The following is an 11,933-nucleotide window of genomic DNA, read 5'->3' on the forward strand; positions in this document are numbered from 1 at the left end:
TGCAATTTTAAATTTAATAGCAAATTAATAATATGATATGATATCACTTATGTATTATTATCATAGATTAAATTAATTTAACATGATATTTATAAATAAATGTTAAAACTAATTAGAGTTATTAGAGGTAAACAAAACACAAAATGTTAGCTACTTGATTTAAATCAACATTGACTGTTTTCTTTTTATACAACTTTGTAAATGATTACTGATATCAATGAATTAGTCTGCTGCTATATGAAGTGATTGATTGATTGGAATAGGTTTTAAAATTATTTAATTTTGTAATTATACACTATAGTTGTCTTTTCTTTTCTATTATATGACACTTTTCTATTTTATTGTTTTTATTATTATTATTTTTTACCATTGTATAACACTGCAGTATATTGCAATACGAAAATATTATTGTATGACACTCACACAAATAAAATAAATAAAATAAACAAACATTTCGTCGCAAGTTATGTGTTAAAAAAAATTAAAAAAAAAAAAAAAAACAATAGTTGACAACTATTAATAAATAAAAGTGTTATTCACTTTCTTTATAAAAAGAGTGTCTATCTTTTAATTAAAAACTGCCTCTATAAAAGATGTTGATATTGAGCTGACTGATATTAACTATTGATAAATTTAAATATCAAGCATGTAATACCTACTTTTTTTTGATTTTAAAAAAGGTTTATAAACATAAACATATAACTAGTTCTCCTTTTATTATTATTTTTTATTATTAAACTAAACTGTTGCAAAAAATTTTGTTTTAAATTAAATTTGTGTAGTTCACTTTACTTTTTTGTTTACTACTTTCTATAGAATAAATATTTTGATAAAAATGAATAGTTTTTAAATAAATAGATGATATATATTAAAATTTTAATATTGGGATGATTTGTTTTATCCTTGTAAGATAATGTAAATGTATCTTTGAAAATAAGGGTGTTCTAATATGTTATAAAAACAAAAATAAATTAAAAAAAAAAATAAAATGTTATTACCTATTTTTTTTTTTTTTAATAACTGACATGACCCGAACCAAAAAATTAAATTTGCTTTTTTTTCAAAGTTTGTGGGGTTTTTTTTTCAAATTGAGATCTTTTTTTTTTCAATTTTCATTTTGAAATCTAATATTTTTGTTAAATGTTATTTGGTGACTGTAGTTAACCTTTTTTGATTAATTAATACTAGTTAACAAGACAAAAGTGGTTTGTGAACATCTAATTTTATTTTATTCAGTTCAGTTCTATCCTATTCGATTCTTATATTTGCAATAGTTTCTACCTGGTCTAAATTTAAATTGTAAATGTTGTTATCATTGAACAGCTTCTCTTCTGTGCCAGTACCAGAGTAGTGTCTGAGATCCTCTTTGAACTTGCCAAGTTGACTATTGCTCATACGTAATATTAACGATGATTCGTATATTCTTTTTAAATAAATACATAGTTAGTTGTTTGTTTGTTTGTTTGTTTGTTTCGTTGTTTAGATTAAAGTTACTACTTACTTTTTCATATATTTCTCTGGTTTATCTGTGAATGTGTGGAATAGAAGGAATAGTGTTTTGATGTCTTTAGAGAATTGTAAACCGTCTTTGTGTGTGAATTTTAATCGACTAGAGTTGAGTAATAGGTTGAATAGATACTGATCGATCTCTGCAGAGAGCTTTCGCCAGAGTGTATTGATCTTTTGGAAGCAAATCGATCGTACTATAATGCTGAGTTGATATCTCAGTGTTGAGAGTGCATCTGTCAACTCTGGTGAGATATCAAGTGATTGCTCGTAGTCTACCAACAAGCCACCTCCACTACTTGACAAAGATGATGCTGTTGTTGTTGGTGGTGGTGATGTTGATGAAATTGATACTCTATTCTTACTTCTTCTTTGATCTTCTTGTTCTTCTTCGTCTACTAATGTTTGCTTTGTAAGTTCATCTGATGTAGCTGTTGAGCTAGTTGTTGTTGTTGTTGACAATGAAGATTGTTTAGCCTGTTTGGCAGATGGTGATAGTAATGCAGCATTGTTTGGATTTAAGAAGATATTGGATTTTGTTTGTACGAATGCACCTCTCTTCAAGTAGAGATTAGACTTTATCTTGAATCCGTTGAATAGAATCTCTACTATCTTCTTCATCATCTGTTTACCAATCGATTTGTACACACCGATGGTAGAGTGGAATGCAGAGTAACTGTTGTCATCACCATTACTATCTACACTAGCATTACTAACTAACATTTCTTGATCATGGTTGGATTTCATATGATCATAAATATTAATAAACAACTAGTTTAGAGATTAGAAAGTTAGTTACAATTTGTTTAAATACTTTTCTTTACTGCTGCTGCTGCTGCTTAACATACCAATTGATCATCCCAATCCTTTAAGACATTCTTTATGTAGATGGTAGAGTTGTAGATTGAAGATATCTCTTTGAGTTGATGTTCGTCGTACTCGTGTGTTCTCGCCCAAGAGTAAGAATCGGATGGAACCAAACTGTGTAGTTCGTCGCTGTACTTTGAGAGTAGGTTAAGTTGTATCTGTACAAAGAATTGGAATTGTAGTGATACATCGGAGAGATGTGTGTATCGATCGGTTACCATTCGTAGCAATGATATCAGTTCATAGGCAGAGTTTGATGGTTTCATCGTATCGATATCGGCAAAGTCTTCTTTGTAGTAGGGTGCCCAGCAGTCTGGTGAATGTGCCGATGCATCAAAGTACTCTTGACAAGCGGTAATCTCCAAGTTTATCCACTGGTCAAAGATCGATTCATTCTCAAACACAGCAACAAACGGTGATTTCATCTGACGATCTAATAGTTCTATTTGTGACTTTGTTCTATCATCGTCTTCCTCTTCTTCCTCTTCATAGTCGTCATCGTCATTATCACTACTCTCACTTCTTACTCTCTTCTTTCTCTTGTTTGTAGTTGCTGATTGTTTTAATATGTTGAATTCTATTGGATATGGATATTGATAGTTATCCAATAGATATTGTGAGAGTGTTACTAACTCCTCCAGTGTATGATAGAATAGTTTGTTGTCGGAACCACTCGTGAGAAGAGGAATGTCATCACGGAACTTACTAGACAATGTATTGACGAGACCGCTTATGAACCAATGTACTACATCGATATATCCGATTGTTCGTTGATTCAATGCATTCTGTAATGCAGTCAAATAAGGAAGATGATCTTTAATCAAACGTTTCACATGATGAATTGGCCACTCTGGTTTAGCGAGCATATTGGTGACACGTTTAGTTTGGAAATGATACTTGAATCCTTTAATCAGTGATTCTAAAAGTATATCGATTGCCCACAGACTAGTAGGTAATAAGTTTGTTGTTGAATTGGATGATGTTGATGACAAAGCTTTAGAGTTACTATTAGTTGTTTTAGTTGTTGCAGTTGCAGTAGTTGTGGTTGTTGTTGCTATTGTTTTGGAGGTGTTTGTAGTAGTTATTGTTGTTGTTGCTGTTGGTGAAGTTGTTGTTGTTGTTGCTGTCGTTGTAGATGGTAGTGTCAGTGGATACTTTTGTGTTGTTAGTTGCAATATAATTAGATTGGAGAATGAAGATTGCAGTTGTTTGATACGATTGTCTTTACCACCAGTTTCACCACCAGTTCCATCAACACCACTATCATTACCACCAGTAACACCACCACCACCACCACCACTGTTTCCATCCTTTGAATTGACAGACAATGATATCCAATTCAACTCTTTCAATGAAAGTTTTAACTCACTAAATAACATTATAATATCATAATATTAGTTATACAAACAACTTGTTCATGGTTTTCCAATTTATCTAAAACCTAACTTACTCTTTCATTTTCTTCTCTAAAAGCGTTGTTAGATCACTTATCATATGATCGATCAGTCTTGTCAGATGGGAACAAGGTTGTTGTTGATCATCGTTATTGGTGATAAGCGGTGACTTTAGACAATGTAGATTATTCTGTATCTCTATTAGATTGATAAACGGTCTTAATGATGCACCAAGATTATTAATATCAATGAATGATTTAATCTTATTGCTTTTTACATAATAATAATGTTAGTAAACAACCAATATGTTTTGTCTTGTTTTGTTAATACATACTATAGTAAATGTATAATTAATAATATTTGAATGTATTTCTTAATTCTTGTTATTTGATTGATAAGAGTTGTGAATTTACAGAGGGTATCTACATGCGAATGATCAATATGTTGTCGTAGACTCTTTAGTAGATTCGCTCGGTTCGCTTGCATCTGATTGAGTTCAGCTATACCGACATTACACTGATTCTCCAACTCTGAAAGCGTCGATGATGAACATTGTGTTGCTAACTATAAATAATTATTATTATTCTTATTGTTACTATAAAGATTCAATATGATAATAGCTATTAAATAATAAAAAGATAAAACAACGACAACAATTACCATATTCTTGATTGTATTTCTTTCTTTAAGCAATGATTGTTTAAGAGTTGCCAATTGCTCGAATGATTTCTCATTAATAAGATGTTGATTAAGATAATCAACTAAATTAATTGATTCTACATTTCCATCTGGTTCATCACTATGTCTATCTATAATATTATTATTACTACTAATAATATTTGACATTCTACTTTGTATTTATATATAATGTAATTTACAATGATTTTTCTTTTTTTAATTAAACATGTGGATGGTAAATGAAGTTCTTATATTTTTTTTTTTGATAAAAATTAGTTTTTCCAAAAACAATGTAAATTAAAAGATACCTCTTGTATACTAATAGATTCTTCTAGAGGTTTTCTATCATTTTATCTTTATTTTATATTTTAACAATATTAAAATTTTGATTTCAGCTTATTAACAACAAATAAATAGAAAAATAAAAGTATTTTGGGAATAATTTTGATATCCATAGATTCTTTTCATATATTTTTCTGGTATCCTATTTGTTTTATTATCGCTTCTATTAAAAAAATATCTATTTTCAAGGCTTGGATGTTGATAGGAGAACTCTTTATGTTGAAACTGGACTTGGTTTTAAAAGATTAAATTATAATTTATCCTAGATTTTTAATATCGTTCTATCTTAGAAGGAAAACAAATCAAATATAGAATTTTTTTTATAATATTTCTTCAGCAAAATCTTCTTCTAGTTATTGTCGATCTGAATATTTAATAATATCAATAAATGTTTAGATGTTTATAAAACAATTTGGTGATAGAGATAATAATAGAATATTTATTTATTAAATATTTATATTTTCTTTATGTTTTTTTTTGGAAATTGGAGTGGATTTTGTATAGTATACTGAGAATCTACTTGGTTTAGGCATGACACCAGCCCATGTCACGACAACATGGTTCCGCATCAGTGTTTCTCTTTATACAATCGTCAAATCTATTAATTTGGTCGGCCATTTGATAACATTCGTTGGTGGCTCCTTGCATTAATGGACATATTTCTCTTACGAGTTTAGCGGCATCATTCTCGGAGAAACCTTTTCTGTACCATTTCTTGGCGATTTCATAAGTGGAACGACAAGCTTCACAAACTTCCTTTCTGTCTTTTTCCTTTTCGTTTTGATGGATTTGCATTGATTGGACACAAACTGCAATGACCAAAACTACAAATAAGATTGATAAAATAGATTGAATTGATTTCATTTTTTTTTAGATGAAGTAAAATAGAATAATAAAAAATGAAATTTCGAATTCTACTATTTCAATACCAATACCATCGCCTTTGGTTTTATTGGGCTCACAACAAAATTAAAAAAAAAATTAAAAAAAAAAATAAAATATCAAAAAAATATCAATTCCGACTTTTAAATAAACATCTAAACGACACCTGGGAAAAAAAAAAGATATAAGAAAATAAATCAAGTCCATTTTGTGGTTTATGACATCACTAACTTCATACATCATACCAAATTTGCAAAATGTTAACATTAATGGTCGGATAATAATCTGAAGTCTACACAATTTTTTTTTTTTTTTTAAATTACAAATTTATTAATTTTTAATGATTATTATTAGTTATTTATTTTTGAAGGAAAAGTGTTGCGAATAAATATAAATGTTTAACATTGAGTGTTGTTGAAAAGATGACGATGAATGAATCAGGGTTTGTCAGCGTTGTTGTTGTTGTTATTTTTTTGGTTTGAGAGTGGGTGTTGATGATGATGATGATGATGCGAGGTGTGAAGTGTGAAGTTTGAGATTATTAAACTTAACTACTTAGGCAGTTTTCTTCTTCTTGGTCTTCTTGTCGGTGTCGGCCGCACTCTCTGCTTTCTTCTTCTTACCGGTTTCCTTTTTGGCTGGTGGTGCTGGCTTTTCTTCTTCTTCTTCCTCCTCTTCAGCGGCTTCAGCTTCCTCTTCATCTTCCTCTTCCTCTGCTGGTTCAGCTTTCTTCTTGGTGGTCTTCTTTGTGGTGGTCGACTTCTTGGTGGTCTTCTTCTTCTCTGCTGCGGTGGTGGTCTTCTTCTTCTTCTTCTTGTCTCTCTTCTTTGGACCATCATATTCGATATTATCTACTTTATTTGGTGTAGTCAAATACTTTAATAGAAGTTCAACAGATTGTTCCTATTTTTTTGATTCGATTGTAACAATAATAATCAAATTAGTTTAGTAAAACATTCTTTTTTTTTTTTAGTACTGGCGATCATTTATAATTTTAATTACTATACCTTTGTTGGTTTTGGTGGAAGCAATAACATCTTCAAAACACTCTTAATTTCATCTCTGTTAAGCTTTTCGATTCTACCTTGAAGAATTTCAGTGTTGTATTCCTCCTTTTCCTAAAGTGTAGTGTTTAAATAATAATAGTGATGATGAATGATCATTAGTTGAGATTAAACTTTTAAAAAAACAAATGTATATGAATGATAAAGTTGTACTTACACCTTTCAAGTCGAAACCTTGGAAACCGAGAATGTTCTTCTTTAAACTTTCACCAGCCTTTCCTTTTCTGGCAAAGATAATCTTGTGCAAATCAGCTAAAACTTCCTTTTCATCAACCTTCAAATGAGCAAATTTATCCTCCACTGTAAGATTAGATTAGTTAGTTAGTTAGTTAGTTAGTTGTTGATACTGTTGATCTATTAGTTGGCTTTGATCTTACAATCTGAATTATAATCAAGTAATGTCTTTCCTGATTTCATTGGTAGATTCTTCTTCTTTTGTACTTCTTCAGCTGGGTTTTCGATTGGTGATCTGGTGACTGGACGACGTTCTCTCTTTGATTGAGCACCTTCCTTGAGGCTGTCATCAGCAAGAATCTTGTTGATATAAGAAGAGTTCTTGTCCATCAATGGATCGGAACGTGGACGCTTCTCACCGGTTGGTGCTTTCTTTACTTTCTTTGGCTCAGATCCATCGGCAGCGGCAGCAGCCTTCTTCTTCTTCTTGGTTCCAGAGGCAGCGGCCTTCTTCTTCTTCTTCTTTGGCTCGGCAGCGGTGGTGGTAGTGGTGGTAGTAGTAGTGGCTTCAGTGTCGGCGGCGGCAGTTGAGTCTGTTTCCTTCTCAGTGGCTGGAGTAACGGCGGCAGTAGTTGTGGCAGCTGGAGTTGTATCTTCCTTTGCTGCAGCTGGTGCTGGTGTAGCAGCTGGCTTCTTTCCTTTTGTTGCCATTATTATATATTAAAATTTCAAAATCTAGTTATTGTTGTTGTTGATATTGTTGATGTTGAAACTTTAACTGTTATAATTTTTTCAAAAAAAAAAAAAAATAAAAAAAATTTAAGTTGGTTAAATTTTTTGATTGTTATTTTTGTGAGTGAAGTTGACAACTGAACTTGATTGTTTTGTTTAAATGAATGGGTATTTACTTTTTTTGATTGTTTTTTTTCTTTGTGGATCTAAAAAAAACTATGATACTAATTTTTAATTCTCTATAAAAAAAAAGTGATAATATTAAATAATTAATTCGCAGTGGTTTACTGACAGTTATAATTACCTTTTATGATAGATCAAAACAAAACTTTATTAACAACTTTGAATTCAAAAAAATGTTTGTTCAAACTTTGTTGTTTTTTTTTTTGCAGCTGAGTTTTTCCAACAGTTGAAAAAGGTGTGATAGACTAATTTTGGGCGCGAATCTATAGTTTGCCAATCACACTCCTTAATTATTTTATTTTAAAATTTGAATTCTATATTAGATTAAAATGTGGATAACCACTTTGACCGTTAATTAATTCAAATCTCAAGAAAGATCTATGAAATGTCTGTTTGTTTTCCAGACTTTGGTTATATTTATGTGTTTTAAATCAATTAAAGTTTGTTAAACTCGAGTACTTGTATTTGATAAAAGATGAAGTTTATTTTTTTGTTTTTTCTTTTCTTTCTTTTTTTTTTTTTTTTTTTGGTGGAGTTCGGAATGAGTGATAGTGAGTCGACTGGTTTGTTTTCGTTATAATTATTATTAACCAAGGGTAGGTCGTTATGTTTGTTGTATAGTTGATTGATTTATTGGTTGGTTGATTGATTACAGATGTTGTTGGTATAATAAAAGATAAGCTTCTCTTGAGAGTATTTCTTGCTCAGTAACGTCACTCATTGAAGCATCGTCGAATTTCACCCACTGATTGTTTTGTTGAAGGACATCGCATGTGTAGTGCCCTTGAGACAAGCCTTTACCGTGGTGACTGACAACGGAGAAGAGACTGTATTTCTTGGTCTGGTCAGACTTGATTGGCATGTGTGACTTGAGGGTGAGTTGTGTTGGGAAAGATATGTGTTTGTCCAATTTCTGTGCTTTGGTATCGTATGCGAATCGTTTGAAATGTACAATGAGAATTCTTGGAAGTATCTCAATCGACATTGATTTACTGGCGGTAATCTCGATCTTTTTGGTTTGACAGGTGTATCCTTCCAACGCTTCCTCTTTCATAAACAATGACAATGCATCATCGAGTGTATATATATTCTCTGGCTATAGAGTATTTTCAAAAAAAAACAAGTTAATATTATTATTATTGAAAATAGTTTTAAAAGTTAATTATTCCAAACTTACTCTAATGTCAAGATGTAAACAATAGAAAGGTTGTAATGTAATGGATTCTTTTGATTCATGCTTATTAACACTGCTCCTAAGAGTTCCAGAGAATATTTGAGAGATTGGTGAACTTGTTGAAGTGTTTGATTGATCCTATTGTTAAGAAAAGAGATAAATATTAAAATTACAACTCTTTAACCTATGTTTAAATGTGATTTGAACTTAAACTTACATTGATTGTTGATGTCTTATTTTTTTGACCAACAACTTCCCATTCACCATCGAGATCGTCGGGTATCAGAGGTTCTTCCTTTGGACCCTCGATCTCTCTGACCAACGACACGAGTTCTTCGTGAATCAAATCGAGGAAGTAGGTCAAGAATTCTTGAGCATCTTGTTGACAGCTTTGTTGTGTGAGTTGTTGCTGTTGTTGCTCGAATACCATGAGTTTCGACTTTTTCTTGCTGAGTGGAATTGAAAGGGGTGGTGGTTGAGTTGCTGGTGGAGATGGTGAGACTTTGCTGTTGAATGATTTCACTAAATCACTAAAGTATTTAGGATTGATTGGATTGGGAATAGAGTGATTATTATTCATAAATTTACTGCTATTTGATGACGATTGATTGTTGGTAGTTGTTGTTAATGAGAAATAATCATTATTAAATTGGATTCTAAAAAATATTAATATTAATAATAAATATAGATTAGAAAATTGGATCTACGAATGGAATTTTAAACAATTTAGTTTTAGACTTACAAATTTAATAAAGTTGGATATTTGGAGTGTTGGGAATGGTGATCTAATACCTCGGATGAAGATGAGATATTTTTCAAGAGTTTGACAAACGGTTGACAACCGACCAGCGATTGGAGGATGACGTTCATAAAGCATGTGTTGGCAATGTTGACGAGACCTTTCGATTGGAAGGTAATGGCTTTGGTTTTGTGTACTTGCTCGTCAAACGTCTTTAGCCAAGCCAGTTTTTTATCGAGCTCCTTCTTGAGACGGAGTTGGTTTTGATGGGCGTTGGAACCGTTCGACAAGTTAGAAGCATCAGCTTGTGAAGCCACCGGTTTGGCTGGTGAGCTACTATTGGTGTCCAGTGCCATCGTTTGAATGATCAATTTCGACCAACTCGTTGGTTGTTGATCTACAATAACTGGTGGTACTGATGCAGATGCTGATTCACCTTCTTTCGATTGATTTGTTTGTTGAGATAATGTCGATGTTGTTGTAGTGGTAGTGGTAGTGGTAGTGGTTGTTGTTGTTGTTGAAGTGCTCTGTACATTTGATGGAATTGTTGGAATTGGTGATTGTTCTATATGTATTTCTGTTGATTTATTTGATGTTGATACTGTTGTTATTGTTGCCGTTGGTGTTGGTATCAATTCATTGTTTGTCTGTTGTTGTTGTTGTTGCTGTTGTTTCTTTTTCTTCTTCTTTGATTGTTGTTTTGATGACGATGATGGTTGTTGGGTTGGAGATGTGTTGGTAGATGAAGAAGGTGAAGATGAAGAAGATATTGGTGATGATTGTGTGGAGGAGGATGATGAGGTGGTTGGAGATGTCGATGTTTGTTGTTGATGTTGTGGTTGTTGACTTTGAGCGATAGTGTGCTTTGAGTTATCAAATACTATGTTCCTTGGTGGAACGTTAATGAGTGAGTGGTCGAGTTGTGTGATGGGAGTGGAGTCACTGATTGAAACAAATGAGAAACTGTCTGGCAGTAATGGAGAGCATGTTACCAACATTGCATCCCAGTGACTAGAGTCGAACGTTCCAAAGCTAATACTGGAGATATCGACTCTTGACATCATTGAATGACTACTACTGTCTTTCGTTGTGACCAAAACATTTGATAAACAATTCTTATTCTTTTTACTATTCTTATTATTATTACTATTATTATTTAAACTATTATCTATATTATTATTATTATTATTTAAACTTGAATTATTGTTACTGCTATTGTTATTATTTACTATATTATATGTTGGCGTTGTTGATGATGATGAAGGTGATTTAAAATTAGTATTGTTTTGTTGTGGAATTTGATGTGAAGATGGTTGCTGTTGTTGTTGGTGGTGTGGAGGTGGAGGTGTATATGTATAATATTGTGTATACGGTGTGTAATAGTATGGATATGTTGGATATGGATAGTTATAACCATATGGATACTCGTAGGCTTGTGGATGTTGTTGCGGTATTATATTATTGTTATTATTGTTGTTGGTGTTGTCCATTATGTCTATGGCTATATCTTGTGATTGATTATGATTGTGAAGATGTTGTGGCTGTTGCTGTTGCTGTTGGTATCTAATATTATCGTTATGTTGTTCAAATGTTACATTAATTTGTTGTTGCTGTGGAATTGGTGTTTGTTGTTGTTGTTGTATCGGATATAGTTGTTGCTGCTGTTGATGATATTGTTGTTGTTGTAAAGAATTATCATTAAAACCTTTACTCTTTATACTATTATTGTTATTATTTAATTTATTATTACTATTCTTTAAACTTGATTGACCGTTCAATGTATTACCATTATATTTCTTATTATTATTATTATTATTTGGTGATTTATCTATATTATTATTGTTATTATTATTATTTATATTATTATTATTATTATTTTCCTTAAATTTACTACTTTTTAAAGTTGACTTTTGCTGTTGTTGTTGTTGATGTTGATCGACCATGTTATGTTAATTATATATCATAATACTATTTATACTAAAATAGTGAAATTATATTTATTATATTACTTTTATGTTATATAATAATAATAGTTAGAATAATAATATAATAAATAAGATTTATATAAAAAAAAAAAAAAAAGGATAAAAGAATGATTGATGTTAAAAAGTTAATAATCAAATCAATATAGATACAGATAAACTAAACTATGTCTATATTATTATTATAATTATTATTGTTGTTATTAATATTATGAT

General features: G+C 31.0%; 4 protein-coding genes across 4 annotated transcripts; all 4 read right to left on the reverse strand.

Annotated features, from left to right (window-relative positions):
• Positions 1-567: 567 nt before the first annotated feature.
• PPL_06809 (uncharacterized protein) lies at positions 568-4,613 on the reverse strand (the record flags this gene model as incomplete). Its single annotated transcript, XM_020577660.1, has 7 exons — positions 568-621; positions 1,282-1,423; positions 1,502-2,277; positions 2,355-3,741; positions 3,824-4,036; positions 4,102-4,331; positions 4,428-4,613. The coding sequence occupies 7 exons, from the start codon at positions 4,611-4,613 to the stop codon at positions 568-570; spliced, it is 2,988 nt and encodes a 995-aa protein (XP_020432108.1).
• A 699-nt stretch (positions 4,614-5,312) lies between these two features.
• On the reverse strand, positions 5,313-5,651 carry PPL_06810 (uncharacterized protein; the record flags this gene model as incomplete). Its single annotated transcript, XM_020577661.1, has 1 exon — positions 5,313-5,651. One exon carries the CDS (start codon positions 5,649-5,651, stop codon positions 5,313-5,315), a length of 339 nt encoding a protein of 112 aa, XP_020432109.1.
• Positions 5,652-6,224: 573 nt separating this feature from the next.
• Positions 6,225-7,618, reverse strand: PPL_06811 (uncharacterized protein; the record flags this gene model as incomplete). Its single annotated transcript, XM_020577662.1, has 4 exons — positions 6,225-6,572; positions 6,677-6,787; positions 6,891-7,033; positions 7,111-7,618. The coding sequence occupies 4 exons, from the start codon at positions 7,616-7,618 to the stop codon at positions 6,225-6,227; spliced, it is 1,110 nt and encodes a 369-aa protein (XP_020432110.1).
• A 499-nt stretch (positions 7,619-8,117) lies between these two features.
• Positions 8,118-11,678, reverse strand: ubpB (ubiquitin carboxyl-terminal hydrolase; the record flags this gene model as incomplete). Its single annotated transcript, XM_020577663.1, has 5 exons — positions 8,118-8,136; positions 8,476-8,918; positions 9,000-9,134; positions 9,214-9,652; positions 9,739-11,678. The coding sequence occupies 5 exons, from the start codon at positions 11,676-11,678 to the stop codon at positions 8,118-8,120; spliced, it is 2,976 nt and encodes a 991-aa protein (XP_020432111.1).
• Between the last annotated feature and the right edge of the window lie 255 nt (positions 11,679-11,933).

Source organism: Heterostelium album (assembly GCF_000004825.1).
Source record: "Heterostelium album PN500 unplaced genomic scaffold PPL_scaffold6, whole genome shotgun sequence".
NCBI classification, from domain to species: Eukaryota; Evosea; class Eumycetozoa; order Acytosteliales; family Acytosteliaceae; genus Heterostelium; species Heterostelium album.